This window comes from Bos indicus x Bos taurus, chromosome 5 (assembly GCF_003369695.1).
Source record: "Bos indicus x Bos taurus breed Angus x Brahman F1 hybrid chromosome 5, Bos_hybrid_MaternalHap_v2.0, whole genome shotgun sequence".
NCBI lineage: Eukaryota > Metazoa > Chordata > Mammalia > Artiodactyla > Bovidae > Bos > Bos indicus x Bos taurus.
Genome location: NC_040080.1, coordinates 55,632,323 through 55,648,789, shown reverse-complemented (window position 1 = coordinate 55,648,789; position 16,467 = coordinate 55,632,323). Strand labels below are relative to the sequence as shown.

Below are 16,467 nucleotides of genomic sequence, written 5' to 3'. Positions count from 1 at the left end.
GGTGAGGAAATTCTAGTTGAACTATTTCAAATCCTAAAAGATGATGCTGTGAAAGTGCTGCACTTAATACGCCAGCAGATTTGGAAAACTCAGCAGTGGCCACAGGACTGGAAAAGGTCAGTTTTCCTTCCAATCCCTAAGAAAGGCAATGCCAAAGAATGCTCAAACTACTGCACAATTGCACTTATCTCACATACTACCAAAGTAATGCTCAAAAATTCTCCAAGCCAGGCTTCAACAGCATGTGAACCATGAACTTCCAGATGTTCATGGTGGATTTACAAAAGGCAGAGGAACCAGAGATCAAATTGCCAACATCCACTGGATCATCGAAAAAGCAACAGAATTTCAGAAAAACATCTACTTTTGCTTTATTGACTATGCCAAAGCCGTTGACTGTGTGGATCACAACAAACTGTGGAAAATTCTTCAAGAGATGGGAATACCAGACCACCTGACCTGCCTCCTGAGAAATTTGTATGCAGGTCAAGAAGCAACAGTTAGAACTGGATATGGAACAACAGACTGGTTCCAAATCAGAAAAGGAGTACGTCAAGGCTGTATATTTTCACCCTGCTTATTTAACTTATATGCAGAGTACATAATGAGAAATGCTGGACTGGATGAAGCACAAGCTGGAATTAAGATTGCCAGGAGAAATATCCATAATCTCAGATATGCAGATGACACCACCCTTATGGCAGAAAGCGAAGAACTAAAGAGCTTCTTGATGAAAGTGAAAGAGGAGAGTGAAAATGTTGGCTTAAAACTCAACATTCAGAAAACTAAGATCATGGCATCTGGTCCCATCACTTCATGGGAAATAGATGGGGAAACAGTGGAAACAATGACAGACTTTATTTTTCTGGGCTCCAAAATCACTGCAGATGGTGACTGCAGCCTTGAAATTCAAAGATGCTTACTCCTTGGAAGGAAAGTTGTGACCAACCTAGACAGCATATTAAAAAGCAGAGACATTACTTTACCAACAAAGATCCATCTAGTCAAAGCTATGGTTTTTCCAGTAGTCATGTATGGATGTGAGAGCTGGACTATAAAGAAAGCTGAGCGCCGAAGAATTGATGCTTTTGAACTGTGGTGTTGGAGAAGACTCTTGAGAATCCCTTGGACTGCAAGAAGATCAATCCAGTCAGTCCTAAAGGAAATCAGTCCTGAAAATTCATTGGAAGGACTGATGCTGAAGCTGAAACTCCAGTACTTTGGCCACCTAATGCAAAGAACTGACTCATTTGAAAAGATCCTGATGCTGGGAAAGATTGAAGGTGGGAGGAGAAGGGGATGATAGAAGATGAGATGGTTGGATGGCATCACTGAGTCAATGGACATGAGTTTGAGTGAACTCCAGGAGTTGGTGATGGACAGGGAGGCCTGGCGTGCTGCAGTCCATGGGGTTGCAAAGAGTTGGACATGACTGAGTGATAGAACTGAACTGACTTATAATTTCAAATTATGGTTTTCTCAGGGTATGTGCCCAATAAACCTAGGTTTTAATTCCAGCTTTGTGACTTCCCCGAAGTGTGATTCTGGGCAAGTTCTCTACTTTTGTGAGCTTCTTGATAGTAGGATAATCATACCTATCTTAAAGGAATCTTTTTGGAACACAAATGAAATAATGATGGAAATGAAGTAATGAATTTTTAGCTCAGTGCCTGACAAGGAGTATGTAGTCAATGACAACTGTTTTATGAATCCACAACCATTTTATTTTCTTAGACATTTTGTACAGAATTTGCATTTCTACATCTTGCCCTACTGTAATTTCTGTCCCTCTTTATTTTTGTAAAAAAGCTATTGTATATACAGACAGGTGGTCAAGACAGATTGATAATATAACAAATAATTATAAAATGAATACCTTGTGACCACCACCTAGGTCAAGAACAGGACATTCCCAGCACTGTGGTACATACCCACATTCCCTGTACTTTCTCACAATTCAAAGGGTTTTCTTTCTTACCAAATTGAATCACCATGCTGACTAATTATTTTTGTGCTAATTATTTTGATACTTTTCCTTACAGTTTTACCATCTATGTATGCATCTATAAATAATTCAATTTAGTTTTGTTGTTGAAATTTTCATAAATAGAGTCATACATCATTTGGGTATGATATATGTGCTTCTTTCATTAAACATTATGTTTGTGAGGTCTGTTGATAGTATTTTGCGTTGCTTTGCTTTGTTCATTTCCTTTGCTAGATGGTATTCCATTTTATAAGTACCTTTGTTCTTTTTAAATATAGTTAGTGTTAGTTGCTCAGTCATGTCCAACTCGTCATGACCCCATGGACTGTAGCCTGACAGGCTCCTCTATCCAAGGGATTCTCAAGGCAAGAATACTTGAGTGGGTTGCCATGCACTTTTCTAAGGGATCCTCCTGACCCCAGGATCGAACCTGGGTCTTCTGCATTGATAGGCAGATTCCTTATTGTCTGAGCCACTAAGGAAGCCCAAAAGCTAACACTAATTGTACACCTTCTGTGTATTATTTTATAAAGTAAAATTATTATTCCCATTGTACATACACAGAAACAGACCCACTGAGAGACAGTGTGCTCAAGGGGTGGAACCAGGTGTCTAATGTAGATTGAATGAATGAAGTCACTCAGTCGTGTCCGACTCTGCGACCCCATGGACTATAGCGTACTAGGCTCCTCCATCCATGGGATTCTCCAGGCAAGAATACTGGAGTGGGTTGCCATTTCCTTCTTCAAGCAGAGGCTTTAACCTCTGAGCCACCAGGGAAGCCCCCATGGACTGCAGCCTACCAGGCTCCTCCGCCCATGGGATTTTCCAGGCAAGAGTACTGGAGTGGGGTACCATCACCTTCTCCGCTAATGTAGATTACTGACTCCAAAACCCACAGAGTTCATTAACCTCATTCATAGGCTCAAGTTTTTCCGCCCCTTACTTAATTTTATTTAACTGCAGTTTGTTCCTAAAAGATTAAATGGATAGTCAAGCCCTCTCACATTTTTTGGTTTTAATTCTTATATAGGAAAACATCTTCTTTACAGAGTCACTTTGTACCAAAACTACCTTAGTTTTTTGTACTTATTATTGCTCTTTGATTCTTTTCAAAATATTGCAAAACTATGCCCTAGTTTTACCACTCAGATTAAACTCAAATTTCAGTAGTTTTTCCTGTTCAAATGTATGCGCAGCCTCTTCCCAGGCATTCATTGCTAATTCAAACATTCTGCTTCTTTGTTGATTACTAATTCTCAGTGTTCTTCTCTTTTTCATTCCTTTTCTCTTCTCACCATTCATAATCATTTCTGTGGCTACTGAATCTCTCCTGTCACCTCTCCCCACGCTTTGATGCCGTTGACCTTGTCCCTTTTCACTTCCAAAATATTTTAAGGGCAGATCATTAGTGAAGGGTTTTTAAAAATTAGGAATGACAACTTTAGAGTAGTTGTAGTTTGATATGTTTTAGGTCTGAGTGTTGTTGATTCAGCTGATTCCACAAATATATATAGAATTACTTGCTAACTATGCATTTTGTGTGGCTGATTTATTTTTGTTAACCATACCTCATCCTCGTCTACCTCCCCACCCTAGCCCAGGAAAAGTGAGATAAGCACTATTGTCATTTTCAGATGGAAAGATCAGGACTAAAGAAGTCAAGAGCTTGACCAAGTTCACAGAGTTCATGTGCAGCAAAGCTGGGGCTTCAGACCTCAGGTCTGCTGACTCCTAGCCAAATGCTCTTTCTCCTTGAACCTCTATTGAAGTTACAGTTCATAAGAAGGGGAAATGGTCATGTATTTTTTCTTTAATTTCATGCATTCCTTTATTCTTTCTTTCAAACAATGAACATATATTGAGGATTCACCTTTTCCAGGCGTAGCACTAAGGTCTGGAAATAACAAATTGAATAATGGGTGGACCTGCCCTTGACAAGCACATGGTTTGGGGTAAACCCGCTCTGTTCTTAGCTGTTGAGACTTGTTGGACACTTTGTGACCCCATGGACTATGGCCTGCCAGGCTCCTCTGTCCATGGGGATTCTCCAGGCAAGAATACTGGAGTGGGTTACCATGCCCTCCTCCAGGGAATCTTCCCAACCCAGGGATCGAATCCAGGTTTCCCTCATTGCAGGAGGATTCTTTACCATCTGTGCCACTAGGGAAGCCCTAGGGGTACCCATAATAGAGTACAATCTCGCATGCATGATACTGTTGGAGTGTCTACTGTGCCTGAAGCCCACTAGAGAGGGGAGATGGTCTGGGAAGGTTTCTTAGAGAAGAAGTTGGTTGCATGAACTTGCTTGAATTATTTTCTCCACATTAAAAATTGTTTAGTTCCTTGTTTGTGGACCTACAGTGACCTTGATGTGGCCTTTAGGGGTTCCCATTACTTCTCTGGCCTCTGGCTCATTACCTGCTTTTGCCAATACTCTCCAATTGCTTTCAAACCACAAGCACATCCAGACACCCCTGCGGATGACTCCCATTTCCTGTTCTCTCTGCCTAGGCACCTGCGGGTCTTTCCTCCGAGAGTGTTCTTCTGCAAAGCCATCTTCTCTAACAGTCTGCATTACTGTTCTTAAAATATGACTTCGCATGTTTCTAAAAACCCTTTCTCTTTGAGTACATTTGACTAATTCTTAATTATTTCTCTCCTTCAGACCTGTAATTTTTAACATTGTAGATCAGAATTTCATAATGAGTTTTCCTGGTATCATGTGGCATATAATATTTGTATATTTCCTTCAGGTCAGTTTTACAACCATTCTTATAATAACTTTTTGTCTCTAACCTGTAATGTGTTATATTAAATAATATTTATTTTGATATTTTTAAAAAATATTCATTTGACTGTGCCGGGTCTTAGTGGCAGCATGTGGGATTTTTTAGCTGTGGCATGTAAAATCTAGTTCCCTGACCAGGGATAGAACCCAGACCCCCTGCCTTGGGATCATGGAGTCCTGGCCACTGGACCACCAGGGAAATCCTTGTTTTTGATATTTTAAAGTCACTTATGCCCTTCCTTTTTCATAGACATTTTAAAGTAGTTCTGATCTCGGTTGGAGCTCTGCTCTGCCACATGCTGTTGTGTGACCTCAGGAAAGGTGCTCAGCCACCTGGAGCCTCAGCTTTTCCATCAGAGACATGGGGTGACACCTGCCCTGCTCCACCTCGTGCGGGAGACAAGGTGGCTGGAAATGCTAAGATGCCATGTAAACGGGAGGTTTGGTGTCTCTGCTGCTCTGCCTGGAACGCAGTCTGCTCACGGTACTGAAGTCTGCATGGCAGCTGGCTGAATTCGAGCCTGGAAGGGAATTGAACTCACTCTCTGTCTCCATTGCCTGTCCTGCCATGATTTGGCCACCACTACCTCTTCTCAGGATGACTGAGTGGCCTCATAAAGCAGTCTTTCTGCCTCTCCTTTCACACTCCTCTTGTCTGTTCCCCTTGCTGCCTCAAAGTGATCTTTCTGAAATGAAAATGGAATCCTGTTCTCTTGGCAGCATCCAGATTTGTTAATGTGGTTTATAAAGACCCTTTGTGGTCCAGCCGCTGCTCATCTCTCTTTTACTGTATTTAGCTCTTAACTCACAAAGCTGAGACTTCTGAGTTTCTAGACATGATGATAGCACTCTGCCTGGGTCTTTCCCCTCAATGCACCCCTCTTTTTCCTAGCTGGATGGTATTCATCTCTTAGGTTTTAATTCAGATGTCACTTCCTCCACAAAGCCTTACCTGATACATTCTAGTTTGGATTAGGTGTTTTTTCACCTGGTCATACAGTCCTCTCCCAGTGCCCTCCTCCCATTTTAATAACAGTGGCACCAAACTGAAATTGTCTATGTGACAATCTGGGTTGTTTGTCAGAATGTTCGAAATGCCTGGCCCCTAGCACTTCCTGCAATGAATGAACCAATGAATGAGTACGAGTTTCCTGGACACAGATATTTGGTTTATTTACCAGCAGTCATAAATCTACTTTGTGGTTATGGTATTTATCAGAATGTAATTAACCTCCTCTTTTATTTTCTTAACAGACAAAGATATAAGCAGTGGGAGTTATAACCTTTCCTCTGCAACGACCGGCAGCTACTACAGTTGTGTCAGCCAGGTCACTATAGGTGAGCAACTGAGTCTTGTTTTAATGAAAATTATTATTACTTGTAAAGGGTTGGGGTGTGGGGCTAAGGAAGGAGTGAGTAGAAAATGTAAACGCCGTGGAATTTATTTTCAGGATCAGGGCAATTGCTTGTGGACTCAACTTGCTGGGGCGCCCTCTTGTGGATCCTTATTACTTTTGCATAGAGATGGTTGGAGCTAATGTGGTCCAGAGAGATTTAAAAAAACATGGGTTTCCCTAACTCTCCATCATTTGCTTTCTCTTTCATTTGTGTATCACCTATATTATTATGTACTTAATATAAAAACTGACTTAGTGTTTTAAGATTTATTTTAAAAAGAAAATTTATATCACAATAGCAAATAGTATGTTTCCTATAATTTAATGCATAGTAGTGAAAGTTGCTCGGTTGTGTCTGATTCTTTGCAACCCCGTGGACTGTAGCCCGCCAGGCTCTTCAGTCCATGGGGATTCTCCAGGCAAGGATACCAGAGTGGGTTGCTGTTCCCTTCTCCAGAGGATCTTCCTGACTCAGGGATTGAACCTGGGTCTTCCGCACTGCGGGCAGATTCTATACTGTCTGAGACACCAGGGAAGCCCTATTCCTAGGTGGCTCAGTGGTAAAGAATCTGCCTATCAATGTAATGCATACATGTGTAAAATAACAACAAATTAGTGTTACTGAATGCTAGCTATGCTTTGGGGGATTCTGTGTGTACCAGCTGCCCTGTCCCCTTACATCTCAGAAATAAAATCTCCTGTCATAGCACATGGCCTCCTCAGAAACTTGAAGTCTGCAGCCTGGGGCATGTGGCTCTCTGTCCCTCCCTCCCAGATGAAGGACTCCCTGCAGATACAGTAGGATCCTAGCGGAACATAACATGCTCACCTAGCAGTACTCTTTGGGGGAAGTACAACTGGGATAGAAACAATATCAGTAATAGGAAGACCTGAGAAGCACATTTCTTGAAAAGCCCAGAGAATTTCTAGAAGGGGAGACTGAGGAAGGTTAAAGTTAGATATCTACCCTGGTAACATCCCTGGAGCCAAGTCAGTGGATGATGGGAGGGAAGCCAGGTACAGGGCCTTGAATAAGGAGTAATGAACTGTGAGTAGAGATGTCTCTTAAGACACTTGTCAATGAACGTGGAGGGTTAAATGGTGAAAACCATATGGGAGCTTTCTATGCCAAGCGCTGTTCTAGGTGCTTTTCCTGTATGTACCCATTTAATCCTCATAACAATCCCATGAGATGGATGCTGTTATTTCTTCCATTTTACAGATGAGGGAACAGAGTTCTTAAAAAGTTAAAAAGTAAGTAAGAAAGAACACATGGATGGTAAGAGCTGGGATTTGAGCCCAGGTAATCCAACTCCTGTTGGACGTCACTCTTGTGAAATTGCCATGGGTCTAGTCAACTGTGGCCACCACATTAGGGTGTTATTAACTGAATTTGTTTCTCCAAAGATAGATTGAAGCTTTAACCTCTGGTACCTGTGAATTGACCTTATTTGAAAATAAGGTGTGTACAGATGTAACCAAGTTAGGATGAGGTCACATTACTCTCAGACAGTAAAGCGTCTGCCTACAATGTGGGAGACCCAGGTTCAATCCCTGGGTCAGGAAGATCTCCTGGAGAAGGAAATGGCAACCCACTCCAGTCTTCTTGCCTGGAAAATCCCATGGACGGAGGATCCTGGCACACTACAGTCCATGGAGTCACAAAGAGTCGGACACGACTTAGTGACTTCACTTCACATATGCACTTAGGGTGGGGCTTCTGATTCAATGTGACTGGTGTCTTTGTAAGCAGAGGAGAAGAGACACATGAGACACATATAAGAGGCAAAGGTTAGAGTCATGTATCTACAAGTCAAGGAACTCCAAGGATCTCCAGCAACATCAGAGGCTAAGAAAAATGAAAACAACAGATTTTCTCCTAGAGACTTCAGAGAGCACAGCCCTGCCAAAATCTTGATTTCAGATTTCTAGCTCTAAAACTGTAAGAGGATAAATTTCTTTCTTTCTTTTTTTTTTTTTTTTAAAGCCACCTAGTTTGTGGCCTTTTGTTACGGTAGCCCTCAGAAACTCATGTAACAGGGTCTTAAAAAAATTATCATTATGAATATTTTTTGGCTGTGATGGGTCTTTGTTGCCGTGCAGGCTTTTCTCTAGTTTCAGAGAGCGGCGGCTACTGCTTGTTGCCACGCACAGGCTTCTCACTGCAGTGGCTTCTCTTGTTGCAGAGCACAGGCTCTAGGTGCATGGGCTTCAGTAGTTGCGGCTCCCAGGCTCTAGTGGTGCGCAGGCTTAGTTGCTCTGCAGCATGTGGGATCTTCCTGGACCAGGGATCAAACCTGTGTCCCCTGCATTAGCAGGTGGATTCTTATCCACAGTTCTGCCAAGTAAGTCCATGTGACAGGTTCTTACCTATGTACTCACCTCTGAAGAAGAGGTGGGTATGACACACAGTTTTCTCAGAAGGTGATGGGCCCTTGAATGTTGCTTCTGTTTCAACAAACTCAAACCAGCTGAACCCATAAGGAAAATTAAAACTCTTACGAAAAACCTCAATGAACTTTTGGGCCAACCCAATATTATTTCACATAACAGGAAAGTCTGTTGGGAGGACTGGTTGATTAAGCTGTTCAATGATACTGTGAAAGACCTTCCATTTGCCTTCCTAGGAGAATCTATCTCTGTGGTAGCAGCCAGATGGTCCAGGAATTGCACTGAGACACAACAGTGATCAGAGGGAAAGGAGCGTCGGTGCCTTCCTCAGGCATGCCCTTGAGGAGCTGAAACTTTCCCTTGCAGGGTCTGCCTCTCTCATTGGGTGGGATTAGGTCACATGACCACCCTTCAGCCAATCCCTGGCAAAGGAGATAAGATCATCTTTAGACCCATCCTTGCCCAGGTGGATGTGGGAGAGGGCTAGATCTGCCTGCCCTCAGTCACTGGGCTATGTGTGGGTGGGATGAATTCCCAAACAAAATTTGACTCTGTGGGAGGATGACATGGGGGATGCACCGGAATCAGGCCATGTCCATTGCCCACACTCTGTCCAGTACAAACTCTTTAAAAATATTTATAGTAAAAATAGCAAATAATTAACAACTTTATACTCAGTACTGGAGGGAGGACATCTCTGAGTCACCTAGCAGTTTTTTTTTTTTTTTTTAGAGCTCTTTTTGTTTTCTTTCATCTCCTGTACTTCAAGTGTCTCATCTGTGAGGGAATTTCATTTAAGAAAACAGCACACTTCTGGACTTCTATTAATGTAGTTCTTTGTAGAAGGCAATGGCACCCCACTCCAGTACTCTTGCTTGGAAAATCCCATGGACGGAGGAGCCTGTTAGGCTGCAATCCATAGGGTTGCTAAGAGTCGGACACGACTGAGTGACTTCCCTTTCACTTTTCATGTTCATGCATTGGAGAAGGAAATGGCAACCCACTCCAGTGTTCTTGCCTGGAGAATCCCAGGGACGGGGGAGCCTGGTGGGCTGCTGTCTATGGGGTCGCACAGAGTCGGACACAACTGAAGTGACTTAGCATAGCATATGTCCTGACAAAAGAATTGCCAAAAAATCCAATCCACAGAAAAAATGACTCCTTCTGAAAAATTTCTACTTATCTGTGAGACCCTTGTAAAAACTCCTTATATTTTTAGTAAATGCCCATTTTACCATGTATGAGAGATTTAAGAATTTTAAAGTTATTTAACATCATGTTTTTTTCTCAAGACCGTCTATAATTTTGAGTGTTCCTTACATGTCTCTTTTTAGGATCTGGGGGCTAGTGAGTGAGAATGTTGACATGTAACTCAAAGGGAGCTAGGACCCCTGCTTCTATCCCACTTCCCACCTGGAAACAGGGTGATGGGTACGAGAGAGTGAGTAGGCTACCAGTGTGACATTCTTATTACTTGCCTCTTGGACACTTGGACTCCAGCTGTCCACCAGCTGTTGGACAACCAACCACCCAATATACTGTGACCTCATTGCTGCTATTAAATTTTGGCTGGTCTGGTTCTATTCCATTATAATTATGCAGATCTTATTATAGCTCATTTGTATCAATAACGTGAATTAATATATTTGCTAATGAACTCCATTTCTGCATTAAATGATGTAGAAATGTCCTAAACTTTAAAAAAGGACTGTGAACAATATTTTTTAAAAATTAAGCATGTTATAAATAAGCTATCACTTTATGAAAGAAATGGTAAAACCTGATAATCCAGAGTTCCTTCGGACTTTTAAGTCTAATGCTTTCACAGTGTGTGATAAATATTGTACACCCTGTTCTGTATAATGACTTCCAAGGAGCTTGGAATATGGAAAGAAGAAGAGGTGCTTAATCGAGTTTCCGAATGAAACAATGAGGCAAGGGAAAACATGGTCCTGTAATTGTTCTTCTTGTAAAAGGATTCTCTGGTGTATGTAGGAGGTAATACATTTTCACAATTTTAATAAAAACATAATGGAACATCAATTTAAATGGAGCCTCCTCGAATTTCTATGGCCCAGTACACTTGTAGGAGCTATGGGAGATACAAGAGTATTGATCGCAAGACAAACACACTTGCATCAGAGATTTAGTCCAACAAACAGTATCGGGGGCAGCCCTGGGGTCAGTAGCATTTGCTTCAGCTTCCACTGCAGCTCTGGCTCCACTGAGGTTCTGAACATTGAGAATTAGCATTCTCTGTGATTATCTTCAGGGGCTCCATAGCCCTCACCAGAGGAGCCCCTCATCTCACTACATTCCATTTACTCACCTTTTAGGAAGATGACCAACCAAGAAGAGTTCAGATAGTCCAGTTAGCATGTTCTCAAGTGTGTCAGCATTTCCCTTTCCTTGTGAATTCTGGTCCATTGAGATCCCTCTATGAAAAATTGTTTGGAAAGGAATAAGTGACCTCAGAGAAATTTGTGGGGGAAACAGATCCTGGTTCCATTTTCTAGAATCCTTCTTGTTGCCTGTGCTCTTAGCGAGGCAGGGTAGCTTTGAGGACCAGAGCACTTGTATTCGATGAACCTGGGCTTGACTCTGTTATTTCTGTGTCGTTATTGACCTTGGGAAAGTAATAATGTTCCTTAGCCTTGGTTTCCTAATCTGTCAGATGGGAATATTAGTACGTTCCTGACAGGGTTATTGTGAGGTTTAAGGGAGGTGGTGCTGATAGATCCTTAGTGCATTGCCAGTAAGCGTTAGACAGGATCATAACTTCTAGTAGATTTATCGTTTTGTTTTGGGATTTATCATTTTATGACAGTGAAATAGAGTGTTCATTTCTTGGCATCAGCTGTGACTTCAATGTAGTTGCTTCCCAAATTTACAGCTCTGGTCCCATGTCTCCTGATCCTCATTGCCTTTGTTTTCCAGTAAAACTCTATCTCCTCCTGTCTAAAAACACACTCAACCTTCCTCAGCCCTTGCCAGGCCAGTCCTTCTGATGGCCACTGTGAGGATGGGGAAATTCACCTTTCTGTTTGCCATAAGTCTTCTCTGACATCTTGCCGGACAAAGCCACCTGGTGGCCCCAGACTCCTTTCTTTCCATCTTATTGTTGTATATCTCACTGGACTTCTTTTCCTTTCTTGCTGCCAACACTTAGATTTGGTCCCTTAGTAATGCTTTCTTAGCTTCTACATCATAGCCTCTATGTCACCTCCTTGCCACTGGTCTAGGAAGAGTTCTGTGAAGAGTGGGTATCTACTGAATGCCAGGATAAAGAGCCAAATAGAGAAACACTGGGAGGGAGTTTCAAAGATGATTAAGATACCCTCTGACCTTGCAGGATGCTCAGCTCATGAGGGAGACACATAGAAAAAAGGAACACTTGGCTGTGAAGTATGAGCAGAGACTGTCCGACACACGAAAGTGAAAGGGTTAGTCGCTCACTCCTGTCTGACTCTTTGTGACCCTGTGGACTGTAGCCCGCCAGGCTACTCTGTCCATGGGGTCTCTAGGTAAGAATACTAGAGTGGGTAGCCATTTTCTTCTCCAGGGGCTCTTCCCAACCCAGGGATCAAACCCAGATCTCCTGTATTGTAGGCAGGTTCTGTACCAACTGAGCCACCAGGGAAGCCCAGTCTGACACATGTCTGTGTTCAAGTGGTTTCATGCATATGTGGGAGGGCTGCCCAGACACCACTGTCAGGTCTTCAGGATCCAGGCATGCCCCCCACCTTGTTGCCCCTTTAGGGCTTTCTTGGTCCCTCAATACCCTCTCCCCTATCTGGACTGTCTCCCCTCACACCTCCAGTCCCTACACCCAGCACCTTTTCCAGGGCCTCTCTTTACTTGGTTAAGTCAGCTTTGAGAAGTCAGAGGAAGCTTCCCAGAAGGAATCAGCACCAGAGGAAGCAGGGACAGTTTCTGGCTTTTGCTGCAGTCTGTTTGATTTTGCCGGTCCCCACTTCAAAAACTTATTTAGAGCTATCATTTTGCCTAATAAGTAAAATCCAATTTTCTTACCTTGGCATTTAAGACCCTCAGCTATCTTGCATCAACCTACCTTTGCATTTTTATTTTTTTCCTGACTATACTTACATTGCATTTCTAAATTCTCTATCTTGGCTGCAGATGCAAAGGCCTGCAGAGGTCAGGCATGTAAGATAAATTAAGTGAAGCAGGCTGGGAGTAAGGCATTAAGGAGGGGTGGGGACTGTGGCAGACAGGAATTCCTTTATTCCACTTCAGTAGAGTTGCTCTGTGGTTGCTTCAGCTGACAGTTGCCACATGGGAATGCAGTCCAGTATTGCTAGATCTTTAGGGGAAGATCAAGAGGTTTTTTTTTTTTTAATATTTATTTATTTATTTTTGTCTCTGCTGGGTCTTCGTTGCTGCATGCAGGCTTTCTCTAGCGGTGGTTAGCAGAGGCTACTGTTCCTTGCTGTGTGTGGGCTTCTCATTATAGTAGCCTTTCTTGTTGCAGAGCATGCGCTCCAGAGAATAGGCTCAGTAGTTGTGATGCATGGGCTTAGTTGCTCCGTAGCATGAGGGATCTTCTCGGACCAGGAACTGAACCTGTGTCTTCTGCATTGGCAGGCAAATTCTTTACCACTGGACCACCAGGAAAGCCCTGAAAATCAAGAGATTTTAAAAGAGATAACAGAAAGCTGGATTTTTGTTAAAACTGCTCTAGATTTTTATTGTTGTCAATTTTAATTTTGCTTCAAATTAAGAAAAATGTAGGCTAACAAAACATAGCTACAGAATAAATCTGTTCTTCTGGTTGTTCTAGACTACAACCCTTAGCTAGAAGGCCAAGTTCATGCCATCTTTTCCATGACGTAGTTCCTCTACTGAGAAGGGCTTTGTCTCCCCAAATCCTAAGGAGTGTTCCTGTCCTGCTTTAGTTCTTTCCTCTCACTTTGTATTCTTGTTAGTTGTAATTTAGGAGAAAGAACGTAGGTTTTGGAGCCAGACAGACCTGGCACTTACTGGCTGCTTGGCCTAGGGAAGATTCAGTTTCCTCATCCATAAAACTGAAATAGTGGAGAAGGGAGAAACAGAGGATAAGATAGCTGGATGGCATCATCGACTTAAAGAACATGAGTTTGAGCAAACTCCGGGAGATAGTGAAGGACAGGGAAGCCTGGCGTGCTGCAGTCCATGGGCTCTCAAAGACTCATATATGACTTAGTGACTGAACAACACATCCTTGTATAATTGCTGTGAATATTACAGTCACTTTTTGTAAAGTACCTAGAATGTAATAACAGTGAAAGTGTTAGTTGCTCAGTTGTGTCCAACTTTTGCCACTTTATGGACTGTAGCCCTCCAGGCTCCTCTGTCCATGGGATTTTCCAGGCAGGAATACTGGAGTGGGTTGCCATTCTCTTCTCCAGGGGATCTTTCCAACCCAGAAATCGAACCCAGATCTGTGGCATTGCAGGTAGATTCTTTACCATCTGAGCCACTAGGGAAACCAGAATGTAATAGACCTTCATTTATTTTTTCATTATAATCACAAGTCTTATCTCCTTTATTAGACTCTGAACTCCTGAAGGACAAAGACTGGGCACCCAGCACACAGTATGTGCTTGATAAACATACATTGGTTACATTTCCTGCCTGCTTATTAGTAACATGAAGCCTTATCTCAAGTGGTGTTTTATTGACTCACAGCTAAGACTTCGGGGAAATACAAAAGGCAAGATGATGTGATGTTTTAATTGCTGATCCTGACCTTATGTGTCTGTCTTGCCAGGTTATGATGTTGCAGGGCCTGTTGCAATTGGGCTCACCCGCTGGAAAAATCCCTATGCACAAGGCAGACCCACCCTACCATCAGATCTGCCTCTCTTCATCTCCAAAGATGCAGGCGTCCCAGTGTATCACCGATCCCTCACTCGCAAGACGGAGCTGGCCACGCCTCTGTCTTGCCCAGCCTCACTGTCCATCACTCCAGTGCCTTCTTACAGCAGCAGCAGCCAGGAAACCCTGAGCCAGGACACAACAGGTAACGGTGGTGGTTTCCTGTTGGAGAGTCAGGACACTGTGTTTAAAGAGCCCTTCACGCATTTGCCTACTGAGGATTGCACCTGTATTTCTGCTTGTGGACCCCAACAATTCTCCCGTATTTGCTGGCCTTTGAATAGCTTGGGTGTATCAGAAGTAAGGTTAGATGTGTTCAGAAATATCTGACCTAAGCATTAGTTCTGTTTGGTATGATGTCATCTGGAAATCAACTCTAAATCAGAATTCCAGGACTTTTTGTTTGTTTAATTTCTATTCTCTACTTAGCGACAAGGCATCTATCTTGAATTAAACTCTTGTATTCAAGAAAGTTTTGAATACAATCAAGTTGGTAGTCAGTTACCATCAACATGTGATGCTCCACCAGTTTGATCTATGTCAGGGGTCTGCCCATCACTGCCAATGGGCCAAATCTTGGCTGCCGCTTGTTCTTTTTTCAGCCCAAGAACTAAAAATAGTTTCTGTTTTAAATGGTCAGTATCTTAGTCTGTTCATGCTGCTATGACATAAGACCACAGATCAGGTAGTTCATAAAAAAAGCAAATTTATTTTTCACAGTCTGGGGGCTGGAGGTTTGAGATCAGGATGCCAGCATAGTTGGGTGAGGACCCTTTTTTGGGTCACAGACCTCTCATAGTGTCCTTACATGACAGAAAGGGTGAGGGATCTCTGTAGGGTCTTTTTTATAAGAATGCTAATCCCAGTCATGATGGCTTTACCTTCATGACCTAACCACCTCCCAAGGGTCCCACCTCCTAATACCATCATATTAGGCATTAGGATTTCAAATGTATACATTTTAGAGGGATATAAACATTCAGACCATACTGTGGGAAAAAATTAAAAGGATGATAATCTTTGAGACATGAGAAATTCACATTTCAGTATTCATATATAAAGTTTTATTGGGACACAACCACTTATGTATTTGTCTCTGGTTGCTTTCAGGTGACAATGGCAGAGTTGAGTAATTGTGACAGAGATGTTATGGTCTGCAAAGCCTAAAATATTTGCCATGTGTCTCTCTGCAAAAAATGTTGACCACTGATCTATGTGATCTTTGGGGCTCATGACTTGTACAGTCAGGGCAAGAAGAATATTCACAGCATCTTACTTTGAAATTTATTGCTTCCATTATACTTTGAGTTGTGGAAAGCTTTACTTAGGCAAGAATGGTCAGTTAATTAAACATTTCTAGAGTCTTGAGTTGGAGGTTTAAAATATGCAAAATCTATCCTGCCACTATTTTTTTCCCCCTACAGATACAACACTTAGAGATAATGGTTTAGGCGGAGAAATTCAATGCGTAATTTCTGTTCTGGAGATAAATTTTTGAAGGTTGACACTCAACATTGCACAATGATATTCAACAAATTCACAGATGCTGCCACCTAGAGATGAGACACTGATATTGCAGACTTTCCAGATGATCGAGAGCAGTCTCTAAACAGTGGATTGCAGACTTCACTAAATGTTCAGAGTCCCCAGCTGCTTAGAAATGAAGATGCCTGGGCTCTATCCAGGGGATGCTGTGGGCATGGCACAGAGCAAGCTTCAGTGTCTGCTTTCTGCAGACTGCTCCCTCCTGAGATTTTTATTCCTGAGTTTCCCACACACACCTTGGGGTGTCACAAATATGACACACAAGTGTCTTTGGTTAAGTGGCTGGATGATATTGCAGGATGCTGGGGGATATTTGCATACCATTAGCTCTGGAAACCTGAGCATCTTTCTGGTTGTCCTGATTGAAGGTCAATTGGAGAGTAGAGAAATCATGATCTGAAGTATGAACATTTTCCATATTTATGTTTGAAATCTCCTGCACTTTGATTTATCATGATTGAAAACTGACTCTGCCTGCT

At 42.4% G+C, this 16,467-nt stretch overlaps 1 protein-coding gene across 10 annotated transcripts in view; it reads left to right on the top strand.

Moving 5' to 3' along the window:
• Window positions 1-16,467, top strand: part of ANO4 (anoctamin 4) — a 434,080-nt gene that overhangs the window by 11,983 nt on the left and 405,630 nt on the right. For 8 of the 10 annotated variants that reach the window (XM_027542020.1, XM_027542022.1, XM_027542023.1 and 5 more), the window contains exons 2-3: window positions 6,033-6,116; window positions 14,337-14,588. In XM_027542020.1, the coding sequence (XP_027397821.1) occupies window positions 6,033-6,116; window positions 14,337-14,588 (336 nt within the window). Of the gene's footprint in view, window positions 1-6,032; window positions 6,117-14,336; window positions 14,589-16,467 lie in introns of those variants that run through there. The other 2 variants (XM_027542029.1, XM_027542025.1) reach the window with 1 other exon arrangement.